The sequence below is a fragment of the Aptenodytes forsteri genome, unplaced genomic scaffold (assembly GCF_000699145.1).
Source record: "Aptenodytes forsteri isolate BGI_AS27 unplaced genomic scaffold, ASM69914v1 Scaffold103, whole genome shotgun sequence".
Lineage (NCBI taxonomy): Eukaryota > Metazoa > Chordata > Aves > Sphenisciformes > Spheniscidae > Aptenodytes > Aptenodytes forsteri.
The window spans coordinates 2,874,724-2,897,862 of NW_008796051.1; the positions used below are offsets into that span (position 1 = coordinate 2,874,724).

At 38.1% G+C, this 23,139-nt stretch overlaps 1 protein-coding gene across 1 annotated transcript; it reads right to left on the reverse strand.

The window, feature by feature from the left end:
- Positions 1 to 5,347: 5,347 nt before the first annotated feature.
- Positions 5,348 to 21,352, reverse strand: PLAA (phospholipase A2 activating protein). Its single transcript, XM_009286225.2, has 13 exons — positions 21,151 to 21,352; positions 19,291 to 19,391; positions 19,089 to 19,209; positions 18,595 to 18,762; positions 17,416 to 17,551; positions 16,742 to 16,911; positions 15,633 to 15,790; positions 14,324 to 14,543; positions 13,180 to 13,248; positions 11,545 to 11,616; positions 10,597 to 10,698; positions 7,558 to 7,722; positions 5,348 to 6,074 (listed from the first exon to the last, which is right to left on the reverse strand). The coding sequence occupies exons 1-13, from the start codon at positions 21,350 to 21,352 to the stop codon at positions 5,509 to 5,511; spliced, it is 2,250 nt and encodes a 749-aa protein (XP_009284500.2). The 3' UTR covers positions 5,348 to 5,508.
- Between the last annotated feature and the right edge of the window lie 1,787 nt (positions 21,353 to 23,139).

Sequence of the window (23,139 nt, forward strand, 5' to 3'; positions counted from 1 at the left end):
CTTTTCCAGTCAGTGGGAACTTCACCGGCCTGCCACGACTTCTCAAATACAATGGATAGTGGCTTAGCAACTTCATCTGCCAGTTCCTTCAGGACCCGCAGATGGATCTCATTGGGTCCCATGGACTTGTGCACCTTCAGGTGCCTTAGATGGTCTTGAACCTGATGTGTGGCGCGGCTCTTCATTCCCCCAGTCCCCACCTTTGCCTTCTGTGGCTTGGGCGGTGAGGCTTGAGCACTTGCCGGTGAAGACTGAGGCAAAAAAGTCATTGATGTATTGCTAACTTCTACTCAGATATGCTCCATTAAAAATGGTTCAAGCATGGAAATATCTGTAATAAAAAATAAAATATGCATATCCCAGTGAATGCTAATGTCAACAATAAATTTAATTTTTCTGTGATATTTCATGAGTATTGCGGAAGTGTGACACAAACGATTTTTCATGGGTTGCAGACAAGTAGGAATCACGGCAGAAAAGCCCATTAAAGGCAGGTGACCACGTTGTGCAATTCAGGAAGACACTGATCAGTCTTCAGCCACCAATGTCAAGATTAGCTATAGAGGGAAATGCCAATTAAAGAGCATAGTTAGCCAAAAATAAAGACCGGGGTGGACAAATGTCCATCGTTACACAGAAAGAATTTGTATTAAGAACCTCCCTTTCTGTGCAGAGACATGCAACAATGTTCTTTAATGCACCAGAGTGTCCATTCATCTTTCTTCTGGGTCTGTTTTTTTCCCAGATTCAGACATGTTGCCTTCCAGTTTCATACATTCCACATTGTGTTGGATCTTCAAACAGCGTTGGTGGTACTGCCCCATTTAGGTAGAGGTCCTCTCAATGCAAGTTGTACAAAGCTAGTGGTGATCAAAAGCGTTGTGGCCAGATGATAAAAAGTAATAAACCAATACAGGTAATGCAGTGGCTGGCATTGTGTTTTCAAAAGGGTTAGAAGAATTTATTAAGTATCATCTGTTCCTTTTTCAGAAAGGGTGAGTCCCTGCAGAGTTGGATAATGTGCAGTCACAGGGTCAGAGTTGATCCTGATTAGTCTGTGTTGTTAGACTACTTGGATGGGTGGGAATAGATCTTCATATTTATCATCACAAAATGACAGCCTTAGTGTACTCTCAAGATGGCAGAGGTAATGTAATTAGGAAATGTTGATGAGGGGTGTACAAGTTTGACAGGAAAATGAGATCCCTTGAGCAACTACACAGAAAATAAAAGGTTAAGCAATATATGCTTAGGCATGCAAACAGGACAAGTGTTAAAGATGAATCAGGAATAATGAAATACCTACTAACTGCCTGATCTGCTATTTTTATAGAAAACCTGCACCTTTATTTGTGTGGACTATGTTTTCAATGAATGCAGCATCTATGCAGACAGAGTACAGAAGCTAACCGGGTGTGTTGATAAAACAATTTCTAACAATATTGGCATTTATGTGGTCACAGTTAGGCTTTAAAATTTACTGTCAAAAAGGGGTAGTTCATACGTAACACTTCTTTTTTCCATGTGTTTGATACAGATCAACAGTGACTTGGTCCACATTTGCAAATTCATCTTTGCAATTGGAAAGTCTAGAAAAAAAATTTCCCAACAAAATGGAAAGCTCAATAGCTACAGTGAATAAACATCAAAAGTCCATTGGAAGAATAGGAAACCTGAAAATGCCCAGATATTCCCTTAGGCTTTCAACAGTCGCGTATGGCACCTTGTTACTGAACATTTAATTTCACAGTCTATTCAGTACACATTTTGAAAAGGTGGGAAATGTCTACTGTTCCAAGACTTTGGATCTGTTGATAGTTTAAAGAGAGGGAGAAAATAAAAGGAAACTGATAAATATATAGTAATGGATCAAATTCAGCTAAGACAGTTTAACTAAATATTTTTAAACAAAATTTCACACAATTGGAACCAGCAGGTTATAATATTTGCTAAAGCATTTACAGTTACCTTTTTAGTACTGATCTATGGTACTACTCTTCTATAGTAGATTAGCATATTACGTTGTAGAGAAGTGACTGCGTCCAACGATTCATGAATGTATAGTTCAATGTACAGTGCTTTTAATGAAATAGGTTTGCAGACTGAAGTTAGTCTATTTCTGTCTGCAATCTGAACATGACTGAGTAGTTTTTAAAAGTCTGCTTAAGATTAGGCCCTGATGAGAGCAAAGTGCGTCATAATAATAATAATCATTACAGAAATCTTTTCATTCATGTATCCCAGGTTATGTGACTGTAGTCTCCATTTGTTTTGGCAACTACAGCAGTTGGTGCTGACCTAACTCAGTTTTGATTCCTCCTTCAGTTTCCTAGTAAGGCATTTTATATTGTTTGCTGAGTTCTGGTCTAAGCAGATCCCAAGTACTTCTACTTCATAAGACCCAACGCAGGCCTAACAAAGGTTTAATGTGAAGTGCTACTACGTGCTGTTTGCTGTTCTTTCAAAGAGCTTCCATTTTAGCTTAGAAAAAGATGCCAGCAGAAGAATTATATCGTCTACTGAGAAGCTTTGAATTCTTAGCGGAGGACACAATTTCTCTCCAAGGGGCTTTTGAAATCTCTCAAACATACTTTTACTATTCCCCTGATGAATCAAATCAGGAGCACTTAGCACACAGATCTTATTTGAGGTTTATTGCTTGTAGATAGGAAGCCAGCTCTGAGTTCCATGCTAGGCACATAGTTGTTTTCAACGTCCTCTGGTCCTGTAAGATTGTACACCATGGACCTCCCTGTCTGGCACGTTTCCTAGGCATAGATTTAACATCCTTTCACTGAAACGGAAACTTCATCCTGGTGACCTCCTTAAGGTTTTCTAGTTGGTGATCTCAGCAGCAGATTTTGTAGCACACTTACATATATTTGTGTGTTTATATACATGCATGCTTATGTGTACCACAATGGAGTTTTAGAACAGTGTCATTTAAAACGAGCAATAGCGATTATTCATTTTCAAGATAGTACCGACAAAAAGAGGATATTTAGTTGTTATATGTCAGAAGACAGAAAAAAAAATGTCCACTGCTTTGTAAAAGATGAGAGTTTCTCCCCTTTTTGCATTCAACCTGTGTTAGCACGTACCCAGTTTTGCTAGCTTGGGAAAATCCTCACTGAAAGCTACTGCACGAATGCATGAAGACCTAAGAACACCAAGATGCTTCTGTGTCAATTAAAAAAACCCCTTGTTGTAAGATCTTACAACACACTGTAAGATCTTGCTGTGTGTTGTAACTTTTTTTTTCCATTACCTCCTTTACACATTACCTCCATTGCCTATGCTGCCACTGCATGTCTCTGCGGAGACAGACCCTCCAAGGACAATTCTTTGGGGATGGAATCCAATGTCCCCCAATCCCTATGTTCCCTCAGACAACGCTACATCATGGAACGGTCAGGTATCACAGTACCCTGTAGCAGCAGCTGTCCTTCTATCCAAATATTCCTGGCCTGCTTTGTATATCTTGCTTAACATGTAGTGCTGCAGTCCCCAGATGAAGGATTTTTTGCTGTGCCCCATCATTTCCCTGCAAATTTAAGTGAATTTTGTACTATCTCTTAATATACCATTTATTGGAGTTGCCAGAATATGTTTATTAATATAAACATTAATTTTTGGTCTGGGAAATTCATGACAATTTTCACATAAAGAGGTAATCTGTAACAGAGCAATCCCACAATAACAAAACCAAAATGTTAGATGAGTATAGATTTCTTAAAATAGCACATGTACAAACACAGTTAAAAGAGCACAACATGAAAAAGCTAAAGCTTCAAGAACAATTGTATAGTAGGCAACAAAAATTCAACAGTCAGGCACATTATTTCACAGAGACGTTTCCTAAAGGTAGCTTCTTAGATGTTTTCCCAGAAAGGGTTTATCTATTGTTAAGCACTGTAAATCCTGAATAATCTCTTGGACTGCCTTACACATGAACCTGCAATGGATCAAATGAGAAAAACTGTGACCAAGACCATGATCAAGACTTGTGAGGATAAGTATCTGGAAATTCAACAGAAGTGTAACAGTACAAGTGTGCAACCAAGGATCTGAGAAGCAAGGTTTGCTGGAAGTAATATAGTAATTCAGACAGTTCAGTTAGATGGAGCAAAAAAAGTTAGAGCTCTTGGTCACAAAATCCTTCACATCTGGCACAGATGAGGCAGACAGCTATCATGTGATGAAGAGCTCATATGCTAGAAGAGCTTGCCTGTTTTTTTCCATGTTTCCCATTCTATTAGCCTAAGGAAAAATGTAACTTGAACATTGACCATCTTGACTTCATCTTAATTCTAAACCAAAGTGTAACATTTGCAGGAGCCGTAGGAAATAACATTCCCCTTTTGAGCTGAACATCTTGGATCTGCTGGGAGAGCTGTAAAATATTATTTTCCCTTTTCACAGTCACCACAGTTATTATGTTAAAGCTACTTCATAAAACGTGACTTTACATTTGTACAGTTTAGAATATTTCAGTTGTAAGGGACCTGTAATGATCAAGTCAACTGCCTGACCACTTCAGGGCTGACCGAAGTTGAAGCATGTTGTTAAGGGTATTGTCCAAATGCCTCTTAAACACTGACGGGCATCAGGGCTTGGGGCATCGACCACCTCTATGAAGACTCTTCCAGTTCATGCTGCTCAACCTGTTCTCTGCACCTAAATTTCTCCCCCACTCTTCAAGATGACTTTTTTTTTTTTAAAATCATCTAATACTTTACAACATACTTTAGAGTAAGATACTTGCTATCAACTGGTGGAGTATTCCTGTCATTAAAAGTTAAAAGTCATATAAAAGCTCTTGTAGAAGTTCAAGCCATTTTACAAGCTGCAAGATATTCACAAGTGACGCATGACATCTAATGGCAGTTAAAGATTCTACCCCTCAAAAAGTCACCTGATTCTAGGTTAAAAGCAGGAAGAGCCATAAAACAGCTAGGTTTCAAAAAAGAAGTGGAAAAAAGCTGATGGAAAATTAGGTAAATGCCATTTCCTTACCAGCATATTTGACCAGGGTTAATACTAAACAATGTTAACTAACAAGCTTGTGAAAAGCACCATTGAACTTAACCGTTCTCAGGGCCCCTTCTCTGCTGACAAAAAGCACAGTCAAGAAGCAGACTCATTGTGCTGAAACATAGAAATGTGGTTGAGGTGGGTGTCGGAGTCGACAGTCACTGAATCACAGCCATTTCCTACATTTCCATCTAGATGACCTTTAAGTACTGAGATGGTTTGACTTCTTGGTGATCTATTTTGATCTGAGCTACGTCAGAAGGACTTCCTGCAAAGATCCTGTGCACTACAGACTTCAGAAAAGCAGTCAAATGCCAAACAGTGTAAAAAGTTTTATTTGCTCTGTATCTTGCAACAAATCAAATTTAATTAATCCACAGTATTTTCTCAATTATAGTCTGTCACAAAATATGAACAGAAGCATCTTTTTTTTTCTGCATACACCATCTTCCAAGTGCTAAGAAAAACAAACAATTATAGCAGATTAAGAACAAACCTACAGCACTCCTTTACTTTAGCTGGTTCTGATACAGAGGCATACTTTTTTATTTGAGAGTCAACTCCAAGAGACTTAGCTAATTGCACAGCATTTGTGTCATCACTGATTAGTGTCCCAAGAGCCACGAGCAGTCTAAAAATGGCTTCAAGATCTTGAACAACTTCCATAACTGTGCTGATTACTGATAAACATTGAGCTTTGCCCTCAATGTTGTTGACTTTATGTAAACATACAGCATAGTTCAGTGTCAGTGTGGCAAGCGCAATGTGGATGTTCTTATTATTGCTCGATTTCATTTCTATTGCTTGTGTCATTATTTCATCTCTCTGTTCCATCATGAGCTTCTGGCCTGCCTGGCTGACGAAACAATTGCAAAGAGCTCTAAGTGCCAACAGCTGGTTTGCTTGCTTTCCTTTAGGGTTCAGAAATTTAAGGAGAAGGACGATAAATTGTACGTGATCCTTTTCACTGCAGAAGTTCTCATTCACAGTGGGATGCCTGACAGACAATCTAAGAATGTCTAGGGCTGGAAAGACAATATCTAAGAAACAAAACAAAAAAATATTTTAGTGATAATATTGCATTATGTGCAAATGTGCTGGTGATTTTCTTTCAGATACAGACATTCCTAAACCCCTTGCTTTGGGAACAGACAGTAATGGTTTCATGCAGGAAGAGATTCAGGTAAAGCACACGTTGTTTGAAATTCATAAAGACAAGTATTGACAAATCCATTCTAGTAACACTTCAATTAATCACAGAAAACATGCTCCTTTATTTAGGATAAACACAATGCTTTGCAAAAAATCTTAAAGTCTTTCCTAAAAGCTCTAATTGAGAACACCGAAGGCAAGCACAAAATATTAGCTAATGCGAAAAGGTCTCTGAAAGCTTCTCAGTGACTCAACACCTCAGCATCTCCCTTTGTCCTCATTCCATATCTTACAGTTTAGTACAGCTACAGAACTGCTTACAGAAAGAAAAACGAGAAAAAAATGTTTAGACTACCTTCAACTCTCAGACATCATTTGCAAAGAAACAAACAAAAGTCCTCATCTGATCAGCTGGAAATCATTGTAAGGAAACGGAACTTAAGAGTTTGTTCAGTAGTTCTCCCCCATTTCACCAAATTTCAAATACATCTGGCTCCTTGGGTCTACTATCAGTATGCCATGCTTATAACCAAATCAAAGCTGAACCTGCTAGCTGCTTTTTAAGCAGTTTTTCCTGCAGATATACAGAATCTTGAGAATTAACACTATGTACAATACAAAGGGTCTAAAAGGTATGAAGACATTAGCCATCACCAGCTCCCAGCTGTACAAAACAGTTTAAGTGATGTTATATAATGAACATGAATTTTTAATACCAAGTCTTCAACTGCCATTTCAAGAAAATAGTTCATTTTAACTGCATATTTAGATATTTGTATATGAAATGTATCCATTTTTTCCAGAATGTACAGTAGCAACCAAAATAGTCTTTTCAATCCATCAGTAAATGAAATTATATCACCTCCACTCTTGCATTCATTCAGAATGTCATTTCACTAATGCAGTTCTGACCACATAACCTAGCTTCAGTAACTTCTTTTGTACCATATTTAGCAGGAGCTACTTTTGAGATTTTTAAAGTAATTTTTCTCCATAATTTCATCTCTCATTTGATAACTTAAGACTCCAACCTCACACTTCTTTGCTCCATTTCCAAACAAGCCTCAACACCTCTTTCTCAAGGATGCTCCTGCTAATGAAATAACCATGACTAATGTTTATATCAAATTTCTCCTTTATGTTTACTGTTGTGCCAACAACAAAACCTGAGAACCAATTCCCCATTTTGCAATTCATGTCACTGCCCCTGCTACTGATCAGCACTGTTAGCTATTTATCATCTTCTGGTTTCTATTTGGGTTATAAACTCTTTGGGACAGACCCTGTGTGACAGTCAGCATAACAAGACTTCTAGTTCATGGTGAAGTATTGATGAGATGACAGTACAAAAACATAATTGCAAGTGTCTACCTTCTGGCCAGTTAACCGCTCTCCATAAAGTCTGAAGTTGCTGTGCTGTAGGTGTTTCTGAAGAGGTGTTGCATGTCACAGACAATAACTTTTCTAGGATTATCAAGTCATCCTCTGTAAGCTTATGTTCTTCAGTTGCACTGCCGTTAAGTTCCTTTAATTTGCCTGTAAGACCAATAGAAGAGGCATGGCTTTCTGACATTAGAAATTCACAAATCCAGATCTTGAATGAAATACTATAAAAACACTTCACAAACAGTTGTAATTGCTTTTTTTGGGGGGGTGTGTTAGATTTTTAAACATTACTTTTCCCAGTGTCATCATCTTTCTAATTTTAAGTTTTTAATCGTCACAATGATTGTTACTATTAAGCCCCCTCTAATACTGCAACACAGAGATACAGAATTCACATCTTAGCCTACATACAGGCCAAAAATGCAGAAAAGAATCACAAGACCGTTAGTTTTCATAACTGAAATAAGATTCCTTTTTTGCCCTTTTCTATCATTAAGTAGTAAAAACAATAAAGAAACTATGTTCTTAGTGTAATCACAGTTTTTGTATTTTTATTATTTAAGTGCCATAAGCAAAATATGATTGCACCATGCCCTATATTCAAATTTCAATGTAATTTAAAAATCAAAGTATTGGAAAAATTATTTTAATGTACAGCATTTTCCTTAAAATGGATCTAGCATTAAGCACCTCCAATCATGGGTCTTCCAGAATTAGAGAGGGCCATGTCAATAAACACACAAGCAGGCAGCATTTCATTAGTACACCCTTATGAGTTTTATAGTATGCACAAAAATCAACTGTGGGCCTTATGAAAAAACAAATATACAGCTATTAAATCTATCCCGGTCCAGCCATAATATTTACAAGTGTATTTAACCATGCACTGTTACAAAACTGCAGGAAACTCAGTAAACTTAGTTTTCAGATTCTAAGCTTCAAAAACCAAACCACCCACTAAGCCTGTAGCTAACACAGTTATCCTTCAAGAATATTGGACAAAAATAAACTGATGCAGTATGTTTTTAAGACTAAGTAGAAGTCTCTGCTTTGCTATAATGTAGCAGAATGAAAGTCAGCCAGTCTTGCCATTCTCCCTCCTAGTAAGTTCTGGACAAAATTTTACTGTAAAATCTGTGCAGAACTAAAAGGAGGCTAAATCTATTTACTAGTGACAACCTCCAGAAAAATATTTTCTAGTTTGTGATCCCTTACCTTCTCCCTGAACAAATACCAGAGCACAGGAAAATTCAGGGAAACAGGATGAAGCTAACTGAAGATTCTTCTGACTGGTATTTTTAAACAGAAAATGAAACCTGAACAATACGTAAAAGAGCAATACTGCAGACAAGGCCCCAGAGGGTCGCAGAGAGACCCTGTCAGGCTTGAGAAGTGGACCCATGCAAACTTCATGAGGTTCAACACGGCCAAGTGCAAGGGTCCTGCACCTGGGTCAGGGCAATCCCCAGTATCAGTACAGACTGGGCGATGAGTGGATTGAGAGCAGCCCTGCCAAGAAGGACTTGGGGGTACTGATGGATTAAAAATTGGACGTGAGCCGGCAATGTGCGCTTGCAGCCCTGAAAGCTGATGGTATCCTGGGCTGTATAAGAGGTGTGGCCAGCAGGTCGAGGGAGGTGATTGTCCACTTTCCTGAGACGCCACCTGGAGTGGGACCCCATCCAGCTCTGGGGTCCCCAGCACAAGACAGACATGGACCTGTTAGAGCGGGTCCAGAGGAGGGCCACGAAAATCAGACATACCTCCTATAAGGAAAGGCTGAGAGAGTTGCAGTTATTCAGCCTGGAGAAGAGAAGGCTCCAGGGAGACCTTATTGCGGCCTTTCAATATATAAAGGGGGCTTATAAGAAAGATGGAGGGAGACTTTTTACCAGGGCCTGTAGCAATAGGACAAAGGGTAATGGTTTTAAACCAAGACAGACAATGGAACAGGTTGCCCAGAGAAGCTGTGGATGCCCCATCCCTGGAAGTGTTTGAGGTCAGGATGATGGGGCTTTCAGCAAGCTGACCTAATGAAAGATGTCCCTGCCCATGGCAGGGGGGTTGGACGAGGTGATCTTTAAAGGTCCCTTCCAACCCAAACCATTCTATGATTCCATGACTGTAAGGCCAGGAGCTTGCCGTCTTAAAGGAGTTGGATAAAGATGAAGGTATACTTTTTCTAAAAGCATAATCTCTTGTTTTAAGTCTCCTTGTCAGACTATCTAGACAATGACAAAATTTTCAAGCTCTGTTTAAAAAGGGGAGGGAAGGAAGCAAGAGAATTTTAGTTTGGAGATCTTCAAGGCAGGTACACTGTGAATACAAATTAGTTTTACAAAACCCATAAATGTACTAAGGCACTCTACAGAAACATACTGAAATAAACTGGTGACAAATAAGGTAGAGATTCTGTGGAACATTTACAGAAAATGTAGAAGATGACATAGCAGAATAGGAGTGAAACATGGGAAAAGAGAGGGAAAAACAAGTCAATAACATTTACCAAAAATGTGTATAACTACTAAATATTATACACTGTTTTCTTTTTCTGGTATGCAGAGTGTTCTGCTTAAATATGGAAGTGACTATTACAACCTGTGAAATTGCAGAATGCCTTACTTTAAAACTTCATAGATTACACTGTATGGCTATCTGGTGAACTAAAACTTCCATGAGCAAGATCAGAAAGGGTTTGCATGTGACCTGCATACCCAGCAGCTAGGCAAAAAAAAAGTACAGTATCCAAATGAACCAGCTTGATAAAAAAAGATGCTGAACAGCAGACATAAGCCAAGAGGAAAAAAAATTGGATATCCTGTATTAGAGTTCTTGTGAAATTTACTCATACTCCTAAGCCTTCAAATACATGCACCATTAAAGCGATGAATGCAATTTTGAAAGGTCAAAACCAAGAAACAGTCGGAAAGCTATGGAAAATCACTTAGCTTTTTGAAAAGATCAAAAGTGAAGTTACTTCAGACAGATGAAAAATAAAACCATCCCTGAAATTAAAACACAGACCCAGTATCTGCGTAGGATTGGCCTGGTCAAAGGTGACAGCATCCTTCTTCGGGAAATAAATATTTTCAACTTTCGCTGCAGCTGATTGGTAGGCGCCCATTCCTACATAAAGGAAGTAGGAAAAGTTCAACAGTGTACCGAAGTGTCTGACACATAACAATATCCTACCAATAAGTCTCTCTTGCTGGACATTACTCAGAAAAATATCTTTTAAAAACACTGAATGCTTATGCAAATAGCTGTCATTCCCTACATTATTTTTGCATTCAAGGGTTAAAGCTTAAAGCAATACCTTCACAAACTGTTCTCCCCAATGTAAAAATTTACCGTACAAGTGTAAATTATTAACAGTGATTTCTGAATTACATGAACTAAATACAGAGTCATTCATAGGAATGGGTATTGCAGTTAAGACATGAAAATGGCAAGGGTCGTTTTAGAACAAAGAACCCTGCTGCCCCTGAGATCTTGTCTTTTGATTATTTTCATAATGAATGAGGCAAGGTTTTTCTATATTGCAGATATGACCAAGTTATGTCACATGCAATAGTAGCCTGAAATCTCTTTAGAAAAAGAGTAGTAAAAAGCTATAATCTATGACTTACAATATTTTCCTAGAATCACAAGTGAATTAGTGGCTGATACTACTTAATGGAAATTACACACATATATCAATTTCTTTGATCAACAACATAACTAGAAGGAAACCAAAAATCCTCTCAAAAACAGATTACATCATATATTTTAAAGCTTCTGTGCATGATTCCTGCATGTAAAGGAAGGCTCTGTTATCCCCATTTTCTGAATAATTTCCAGACAATAAGCAGCTTCACTTGGCTCATTAGTTTTAATTAAGTATAAATTTGCATCAATATAGAATCGTTGTCAAAGGAAAAAACCAAAGCAAAAGATCAGGGATGCTTTTCATTGGCAGGCATCATCTCTTACCTGTATATGGATCAGCTCCACCCACTGGAGCTACTGCATTTGATGCTGAACCAGGAACATAGCGACCAGCACCTGAATGGAAACATTAGGCTTTTTAAACACCACCATCAGTAAAGAGGTAATGTGCACCTGTATTAAGTTACTAGCTTTCAAACATCACTATTAAAGGTGTTATTTTGCACTAAAGGAATTAAAAAGAAGTCATCTTCACTTCCTGACATTTAAGGATTAAATCTATGTATATGTGAGGGTGGTGATGATGGCATTTGCAAGCTAAGTGACCCACAGCTGGGAGACATTCTGGCCTGGTCTCTGGCACCCAGTGGTGCAAAGGCCCTCAGCACAGCAGATACCTTATCCATGACAAGCTCCAGGGGGAGGGCACCGCTGCCCAGGCCTGGCCTTGCTCTGTGCCTGAGGCCAGCAGTGGCCTCTCCTGTGGGAGATGGACTCTGTGGTACTGAGGCCTCAAGTGAAGGAACTGCAGGGTCTTTGCATCTGCAGAGACCACAGCCTAAGCCACATAAAGCAATGGAGGAGACACAGCTGGAGACCAGAGTTGAACAGGAACAGAGAAAGACTGTCAAGATGGGGAACACTTCTGCTCCACCTGAAGATCTGCAACTGCAGAACAGGCACAGCGCCTTGGCACTGATGAGGACAAACACGCAACAGGGGATGCATCAGAGCCAGCTGAGACTGCATGTTGTGTCTGCAAAAAGGGGAAAGGCAAGCAGCAGTGATGGGAGGCTTCCTCCTGCAGGGTATGGAGGCACACATCTACTGACATGACATGATATCTTGGGAGGTTGGTGTCTGCTGAGAGCCAGGATGCTGCAGAGAGACTGCCAAGGCTTGCCTGACATTCAGACTATTACCCTGCTACTCTTCCACATGGGCATCAATGATACTGCCAAGGAAGTCCTGGAAAGTATCAAGAGTGATTAGAGAGCTCTGGGGGCAAGTGTGAAGGGCCCAGGTGGTGGTTCTTTGCTGCTGCCAGCAAAGCAAAAGCACTTGAGTAGAAACAGACTCATCAAGTAGGTCAGCAACTCACTGCAGGGCTGGTTTTGCAGGCAGGACTTTGGCATCAATGACTACAGGACCCTCTCTGAGGAGCAAGAGCTACTGATCAGGGATGGGATAAGCCTGACAAAGCAGGGCTGGAATGTCTTTGCAAACAGGCTTGCTAAACTAGTGAGGAGGACTTTAAACTAGCTATGCCAGGGAGGGTTAAAATCTAAAATTTAGGGTGGAAGGTACGAATAATGGTCATGTAATAAGACAAAAGGAATAATAAGGGAAAAAAGAAAAATACTTCTATGAATATACACATTCCTGTGTTGGCCATGCATATGAGAGTTTAACAAAACATAAGGTTTAAGACCTTACTCCTCTGCTGTAGAGGACAGAGCGACATGAGGGCTCTCCAGACAGCAGAGGGGTCTCCTCTGCTGAACAGATCTGGACATGCTTTGACGGTGGCAGAGTCCACCTTATCAGTCTGTCCCACACTACTGCCCGAAATGGAGAACTGCAAGAAACAGTGGTCTGGAGCCAAACACTGAATGCAGCTGAACACGATAAAATATGCATCTTAAATGCTAGCAAGACAGATTATGAATTTTACATTACCTGTAAATGGATCTGCCGCAGGTATTGAACTTGATCCAGATGAAGAGCCTGGAACATAACGTCCAGCACCTAGTGAAACAGTAAGAAAAGCAATGACTACTATACATAGCTTGATGTTATTAAAATGTCAATACTTTTCAGACAGAAGCAGCTCAAAAATAAAGCCAAACATCAAATACGTCTTATTGTTTATTGTGGCATTATAAGAAGTCTGATCCTATCCACACAGAAGTCTCCTGCTGTTGAACAAATTCTTCATCATTATTTGAAAGTCAGAAATTTGTTTTCTGGGGCATACGCATTGCATATTTGGACACAGCTCAATCAAAAGTATGTGCGTAAGTTCAGATGACTGCAGCTCCGTGAGTTACATCTAAACCTGATTAACGGCCTGTATTCTCATTTCTAGTTTGTTGCAAGAAAGATTTAGCTCAATTATTTTAACGACATTTTATTCCTAACTTCATCTTTCTGAAAGTAGTTGAAGTAAGACTGGTTTATTTTGTAAATGCGATAAGCAGGATGTAACTGATTAACATGTTCAGCTTATGAATAATTAACTTACTCTAGTTCTATTTCCTGCCTGAAAAAGGGTCATTTATGTATTTCACTCAAACTTCAGTTCATTCTCTAGCTAAATTTTTGTATTTTATTAATTGCCTTAACAGCACCTGGCCACCTCTTGGAGTTTTCTTCTACTGGAAAAAAGACTAGACTGAAGAATACAACTGCCTTGATTAAAATTTTGTTGAAGATTTGTTCTCACAAATACTTCCAAAGTTTGTCAAGTTTTCATATTTTTCTTGTCAGATCTATCTGTGCCTTGCCCTCAATCATTTGAGGACATGAAAGTCCTGTACAAGAAGTGCAGGAGCTATGAAACTGAAGTTTGCCTGAGCAGAGAGTGAGATGGACTGAAAACTGACTGAGCAGCCAGGCCCAGAGGGTGGTAATCAGTGTAACAACATCTAGTTGGAAGCCAGTCACTGGTGGTGTACCCCAGGCATTGGCACTGCATCCAGTCCTGTTCAACATCTTCATTAATGATCTGGAAGATGGGTCAGAGTGCAGCCTCAGCAAGTTTGCCGATGACACAAAACTGGGAGGAGTGACTGATGTCATCATTTAAGTTTAAAACTTTTACCTGTAAACGGATCTGAAAATTGAGCACTTGTACTCAACAGTGTTTGCCCCTTAGTGTTGTCCATAATGAACTTGGCCACCTGATCCAGAAACATAGGATTTAGATCATTCTTTTGCAGGAAGTTGTATGCAGTCAGCCAAGGATCATCAGTGATGTTATATGGCAGTTTGTAGGAAGGCCCACTTTCATTTACATCAATAGTGAAAACATAGTCATACTCCTTTAAGCAGAATAAAAATAAAAATAAATTAGACGTTTGTCAGCACTTTTTGCATAAGGAGTATCAAATGCAGACTAATAATGGCCCACAGCTAAGCCTAAAAACTTTAATACTGCTACTTGCAGATTGCATCAATAATACTCTCCTACACAGGGTGCAAGTAAAAAAATACTTAAACCATACCCTGCGTTTTCCAGAATTCTCTATCTCAAGAGCAGGCTAGAACAATGTATCATGATAACGTGTGCAGATATATTACAAAATAACAGATGCATCAGGTAACCCTCATGGACAGCTCTGGCTGCCTGCAAAGCCATAGGGCAGTCAGATGCCTCAAAAAACTTCAGTCTTAAAAGCACACTTCTAATACTAGAAAACAACAAATTCCTAAGGTTTCTTTAAACCACGTGAGAGGCAAAATTAGTATCTCAAAGGCATTCCTTCTGTGGTGGCACTAGACAGACACTTTTCTGTGTGTATTTCAGTAAAGGAAACATTTTTCAGCTTATCTCTCTTCAGGTTCAAAAGTTACTACAGAAAAGGGGTACAGAAAGCCTGGTACCTAATATTTTAGGTAAGCCTCACATTATAAATTGTATGGTTCACTTCCTTTGGAAAGGAAGTTAAAAATAACTTTTCAAGGTATTAGCAATAAATACTAGAGAACTTGATCATTTCTCTACTAATAGTTTACCTTTCTCCAAAATAATTTGTCTCCATTGGCTTGCTTGTTTTACAGAACATGTTTCAAAAGTAATAAAGCAAGTATTTATACTTCTACCGCTGAGTTTTAATAGATCGAAGAAGACAAAAAAATACCAACAAATACCTATTTTCTAAATTATATTTTATCTACACAACAAAGACTGAAAATTTTTAATGGGAAATTAAGCATTTTACTACAGAGGTACAGAAAGCCTGGTACCGTACCACCGCTGAGTTTTAATAGATCGAAGAAGACAAAAAAATACCAACAAATACCTATTTTCTAAATTATATTTTATCTACACAAAGACTGAAATAAATTTTTAATGGGAAATTAAGCATTTTACTTTGGAAGGAATAAAACCAACTGAAGTTTGCATATACCTTTCCTTCAAATAAAACCTTTCCAGATGTTTGTTGTGTGGCTCCAGAAGAACCGACAACATCACCAATCTTTATCCATCTTCCTTCACTAACACTCCACTGATATGCTTCTACTTTTCCATTATCTTTAATAAGCCGTGTCTGTCCATCTCTTGTTCCTGTAGACAGTAGTGTTTAAGAGTTTGAACAAATTCAAGAATATGATTTACTTTAGGAGAGGAAAAAAAAGTCTTCAAATAGCGCTCAAATTTAAAGATGGAAAAGACCAACAGTTCACCATGATTTAAAGTCACAGCACAAGAAGTAACTAGATACTACATGCCACAAGAAGAATAGCAGAAATCTTGACAACGGCATTTTACAATTATGGTAATGGTATCCGCTACCAGACTAAGTTGCAAAAGCAATCCTTAAGTCAAATATTTCAGAAGTTTACCATTTTCCCAAGGAGATGACAATCAAAAGAGGTGACATTCTCCCATAGTCTAACGAGATGGGAAGCTTCATATGATTGTAAGATTTATGCCACTTGCTGATCAGAGCCAAGGGCTGAGGTCCCTGGTTACTTCACCTTGGGAAAAAGTATTTGTCTATTTAAGAGTAAACTTAACTACCACTGCTTCCACTGTATTCTCAGTAATCTCCCAAGTACCTTGAAAGTGTAAACTGACTCAATCAAGACAAACTCTTTTTCAAGCCAAAAGCTAAATCAGAAAATTTGCATCTGCTTTTCTTTTAGGAAGAAAATTCCACATTTAGTAGTCCTTTTGCAAATTACATAACTGTCTCATGTATTATTGGCACAGCTGGCATAACAGATCCAAAACATCTTGAACATGCTGCAGCATCCTGAATTCCACCTTCTTCTAAATTATCTCATAAGATAAATATTTTTTACCATTTTAGTCTACAAAAAAATATATGTATATTTAAACTAGAGCCTTGCCTCCAAAAGAATCAATGAAAGGATAGTAGAGCAAAATTAAGCTGTTTTCTTCAGCAACCCTACTGAGAATGATCAAAGCCTTAATTTTGGAAATCATGGAAAGTTTCAATACCTCAGAATCAAGATTTGGAGGCATCTCTAACATGAGAAAAGTACAACTTACCAGGTTCTTTAAGATGTTCTCTTCCAGGAAGGTCATCAGCATTAATATCTCCTAAATCACCAGTTTTAGGGTCAATGGATGCTTGGGAAAGCTCATTTTCAAAAGCTTGAATCTCCTCAGCACTTGCTGTACGTTCCAAAGACTCCGTAAACACTCTTATAATTCCATCACTGAATGGAGAGAAAACATTCAAACAAAAATACTATTTTAAATGTCAAAATGATTACATACATTCTAACAGTGACTTCTATGTCACAAGAAACCATCATTATTTCTAACAACCCCTTCCAATTATTTTTATGAAAGGAATTCGCTCTCATGCTAAAAACACCCAGAGAAGGACTTGAGCAGATAACCCTATCCATAGTGTAATTTTAAAATCAAGGTAGGATATGCCTATTAAAAGGGTTCTTTATACAGTACTTCTAAGTCCATTCTCAGCCTATTCATGGTTTACCACATTCCCAAAGAACTCACTCTACCTCTGCAATTCACATAACAAGAGAATGACTTTTTTGGATGAAGTATAGCACGTTTAAATTTAATCTACACACACACTTTGATGGCTGTATTTGTAAATCTAAATTAAACTGATATCTAAAGTGATGCTTGCAATTTCATCAAGGGTTTGCAGATTTAGATCTAAAAATACACTGTAAGTAAAACCTGGATACCTTGCACCAACTACGATGTCACCATTGTCTAACACACAGCAGCACCATACAGACTGAGCTGGGAGTCTGATTGTTTGAGCACATTCCCCTTGTTTCCAGATTCTAAGAGATCTATCCTCTCCAGTAGTTACAAAATCTGAAAAGAAAAAAACCAAAAACTTTTAAAGCATAATTTTAGTCTACTGTGATACTAGATGCCATTCTGCAACTGGGCATCTAAAAATTACAACAGTCAAAGAACCTTTCTACAATTTAATACTACTCTCAATTGCAAGACGAGAGCTAAAAGAAAGCCACCACATAGCTGTCTTCTCAAAAAAAATAAAGTGCATAAATTGCAGACTAAGCAGCCAGACAGGGAATGAAATTATGCTCAAGACAAACAAAAGATTCCTTCCTCCTTTCAAGAGTTTAAGCAAAGAACTTTGAACAATTTTATAACCATCGCTGTTTTATCTTACACTATACCTCCTTTAAATTCAGATTTTTTGCAAGGTAGGCGTGCTTTTTCAGGAAACACACATAAAGCACTCTCAAAAGTCTATAAACTCCTCAATGAGGAATTTTAAGGCATAAGAGATTTATGACATACGCATCCACTAGTATAAATGCGCTTTACCTGTTGAACAAATGTGCAAGTGTCCCATACACCACACAAAGGTCACTGACTTGGAATTTCTTCTGCAACTGCCTGCAACAGCTAGTTCTGAACCTCTAAAACTCTAACTCTGAAATAAATGCAATTAAGCCCCACAAATAAAATTCTTAACCTAAACTATTTATAATGTACTTTGAAAACTTTCTGGGGAAGTATCTAAATTTACATTATCTCAAACTCGTAAGCCACACATTACCATTTTAGTACTCTGCAACAGTGCTGAAATACAAGTGGCAACCTAGATGATAGTTTTGCCTATTGCTTCGCCAAAGTTTCACTTAAGCCTTACAATTAGGCCTAACTGAGGACCTTTCATCTCACATACTGCCAGAGCAATTCTGATGGAGGTGTGATTTGGAGTCAATCACAGTATTTTTTTTAATTATTTATCCTAAAGGAAAGAAGTAAATTAAGTACTACCCGAGTTCTTTAGTTGTGGCAGCTCCACTGAACTACAGAATGCCTACCTTGTCATTTCATTTTGGAAGAATGTTGGGTAATAGTCACAAAAATAATCTTACCTTTACATTGAGGGAAGACAGAGATGCTGTATATATAATTTGTATGTCCATAATATACCTGCAGACACTCGCCAGAGATCTGCCATCTTCGAACACTAGCATCATTAGCACAGGAAAGGAATTCCGTTTCACTGAGAATAGCTAAACCTCTCACACAATCTTCGTGTCCTTTACAGAAAAAAGGAAAAATTTTAATGCAGCTTTTCTTTCAGCAGTATACCATTTCTATTTAGCTCACATCTAAATCCTGGCAACCAATCTTCATTATGGGAGCAGTTTAAAAAAAAAAAAAAGTAATTCATTCCTCATTATTCTCTGAAAAAAACACCCCAACCTAAAAGTAATGGGATTTCTGGGCATACAACTTGAGAGACTTTAGAAATCCTAACTAAAACTTGTTCAATTTATCTATGGTTTTGGGGGGGGTTATTTTTTTTTCTATTTTCAAAAGAGCACATAACCCTGATGAAATTATGAACTGCAGCAACATTTACCAGTGAATGTTCTTTCACATCTGCCTGCCTTCCACAGTTTAATAGTTTTGTCAGCTGAACCAGTCAACATTAATCCCTGTTCAGGCAGTATTTTCACTGCCCATATTGCAGCTGTGTGACCCTGCAAAAAACCAAAATTGTTAGACTTGTCAGAATCAAATTCAGAGTACCTATTTTATATTCATGTAGAGGAACTTCATACCTGTAATGTCATCATACATCTGTCACTCAACCAGACCTTGGCTGTTGTGTCCCATGATCCACTTAATAATGTGCCAAATTTCCCAGATGAAAGGCTGCAAACTGGAATGAACGTTCAAATCAGCACTGACAAGTTTTCTGCATTGCCACCAATCTTATGCCAGCAAGTTAGAGATGTATTTAAGGCAATTTACTTGGTATTACTAGCACATTTTGTGTTGAGGAGTTTGGGGAAGAATTAAGTGGAACTGTAGTTGCACTGCAACCTAGAAAGGAGCTGCTTAAAAATGTCTTCACCTTAGATTACAGAATTTCACATTTTTTTGCCATTCATATTTTTAAAATTTCTCTTCGTACCAGATCTCTTCTGAATATGTTGACAAGCAGGTTAGGTAACTAGTCAAGACACAGAATTAATGCAAAGGTTTAGTTTTGAGATTACAGAGAAAGCCAAGATTTCATCAACACGTATTAATTTGTGTCCTCAAGCAGCAAGATTTCGTACAAAAAATACTTAGCTCATCTTGGAAGGCAAAATACTACTACCAAGAAACTGCGGTGACATTTAAAGATTTAGCAAAAAGATAATCTGCAAATGCTCCAGTAATACATAGGCATAAAACTGAACACACACGGTGCTAATAAGGTTATACTAATAAGTTTACAAAAAGACCTAAGTCGTAAACAGAGAGTACCCTGTCCATCTAATCGTGCATAAAAGGAAAGTATGGCCTTATGTTTCTTGCTTCTGTGACTCCACAGTGAGAACTGGACAGTATTCTACCCCTGCCACTTGTCATGCCCTACTTTTTCCCCCACCTTAAAACAGATTTTACAATTAATGTAACTTTACTTTTTTAAATGTTTTACATTACTGTAAAAATTGCTACAAATACAGATTCCCCTACAAAAAGGTAACTTGCCTAGAACATCTCATCCCTTTTTACACCTCTGGAGGGAGCATGTCACATGCTGTTTTAACTACTCATCCATCCCAGGTTTCTTATAGAGTACATAAGCTATTCCATGCCTCCTTAGACAGTGACATTATCTTTACTTCTCAGAGAAAGCCAAGAGGTTTATAATACAAAAATAAATTTTTGGTGCTGCTTAGCAGTCCGGGGTATTTTCAAACTGGTCTCCACAACCATTCTTTAACACAGTTAAAAAAAGTCCCAAAACCTCCAAGACTTAAAAAGTTTATTTTTGACACCCTGTAATAACATGATTAAACTGTTAAAAGGTCTATTAAATACTAGATCAGCTCATGAAAAGACAAACTTAGTATGCTAATATGAAAATTGATGAATCTTTTATTATATAGCTCAAGAAAAGGTACACAAAATTGGTTTAATATGTCACATGTTGCACTGACCTGACTAAAGAGAGATGAAATTTCTGCAGTGAGCTTTTAGTCTTCACTATGTATTTAAAGCACCAATTAATATTAGATCCCCATCTAGGTAACAAAATGAGCAGTGAAAGTTTGTTTATTTAGGAAGCTCACTTTTTCTACTTCTATCGACTTTGACATAAAAATTAAGCATAATACATGGAGAACTAAATTAACTGCTTAAAAATGCAACTCTTGGCAAAAGGGTAATCATTCTGTAAATTGTCATGTGTTCACATACAAAGTAAAAGCTCAAGCATTTATCAGTGTAAACTTGGAAGTCCTTGCAATGAAGTCACTGCATGAACGGAGACTATAAAATCCTATTTGCAGAGGCCATAATTAAAAATTTGCTATGTTAAATACCAAAGAAATCAAAATTCAGTTTTATAACTTCAACTTAATTTCCTCTCTAACAAATCACATTAACTTTTATGCAACAAACTCGAAAATAAAATGACTACATACCTGTGTTCTTATGACCCTTAAGGACGTAAAGAGGAGCTGGGTTGTCAACTGTGAAAATGCAAATATTATGATCATTGCCACCAGTTGCAATCAGCCCACGAGGATAGAGGTCACTTGGAGGTATGATGCACACACAAGATACAAAATTTGAGTGGCCACTCATACAGTGCATTTCAGTAAAACGCCTGTTAAGACTAAACATATACGATAATCAGTTCAGAGTCATGACAGAAACAGTACTTATTTGAGGCACTGAATTACAACAGGTGTTTTATACTCCCAACTCTTGAATTAATAACTATGCTGCATTGTGCTGAATAAATACTATGGATGACCTAGAAAGAACGAAAGACTTAAAAGAAAAATTATATCCCCGCATTCCAACCCAGTAAGCAGTATTTAAAGCTTTCCACTTGTTTTTCAGTAATGGTAGGCCTGGAAGGACTTAGTTTTGTTTTTCCATGCTCGTTGGCAAACACTGTGCCCAATTTGATCAGAGGTAGTTACAGTTTGCCCTTATGAAATCCTTTGTTGTCTCAAGACTCAAATATGTACCCCAATACACCCTAAAATAACAGAGCACATAAATGAAGAAAGTTTACTGCCTGCCAAATCTATTCACTGGCTCTTAATTAGGAGCACTGTAGAGGTTTAATAGTTAAATAGTTTGTAACTCATTGAAGCAGCACCCTTATTTCTTCATCATTATCCAGCTCAATAGTTATGGCACTAACTAGAAAAAGCTACTTATCCCCACAAAATAAATGTGTGAGTTGTGGTGGTGTTTGTTTGGTTTTGGGTTTTTTTTCTTTCTGTGTCTGTTTTGGTTTTTTTTTCCCAAAAAAAACCCCCATATATCACACTGTCACCCTTCATTCTCTAATGCTTGGAAAGCTTGGGATATATAAGGCAATCGTGACGCTCTTCTAAATTCTAAAATGTCTTCTCTGCTGAAGGTACAGAGAACAAATGCAGGTAGCATACCCTCCTGTAAAATTTAAACAACAAAAATAACATACATCAGTTTGCTTACCCACTGAACCCTGCCTACTGTAATACCAGAGTCTTCAAAACAGAGAGACATAATCGTGACCAGCACTATGACTCTGCATAAGTTACCCATGTCTTCCTCATACAGCCCTCAAAAATTGTGGGTTAGAATCGGGCTTCCTTTCCAGCAAAAAATTTCTATGTAATTTAACAAGTTCTTTCCCTTCTGATGAGAGATTTAATGAGACACACTTAATGAGATTAGTCTTCCTCCCCCTCAGTTGCAGAGCTACAGAGATCAACTTAAACACATACGTGAGCATTCAGGCAAATTTGCCAGTTATCTCTGTTTTGCTGGAAGGCAGTGGAAAGAATATCCATGCCTAGCAACTTCAGAATTGCAGTTCACAATTTGAAAGCACAGACAGGTGAGGAGATATGTCCTGTGGCTTCCTGCAATACCCTACATGTCCACCATCTCCTATTCACATCGCTTAGCAGCACCTCCTCCGGTCACAATGATACGCTGAAAAATTCACCGAGTGAATTCAGCAACACAAATCCAGTAGGAGACAACCCTGTACAACATGAGTATCAGCGAAAATAGTGTTAGGGTTTTTTTTCCTTTTCCGATGTCTTTGTGTATTTAAGTTTTCCGTGTAGTTTTTGCTTCATATTCCATTTTACGTTCAAAGAAGTCTGCTCAGCAAAGGCAAGAAAAGTTTTTTAAAAATATCCAAAGCATACCGCCTTACTGTCAAAAATGCAGCATTTTTACTTAGCGCGATTACTTTGGTACTGAATACCAAGAGGTGGAAACAACATTAATACCACCTGGAAAAAAGACGCCCAGATTTATAGACGTTATTAGCGCCTGCAAAGCACGCTAAAAATACCGACATACAGTTGACTGTTTGAGCAAACCCGACCTTCCCCAAAAGCGGGCACGCAAGCGGCGATGCCTTGGCCATTCGCAAACCCATCACAACGCCTCCAGCG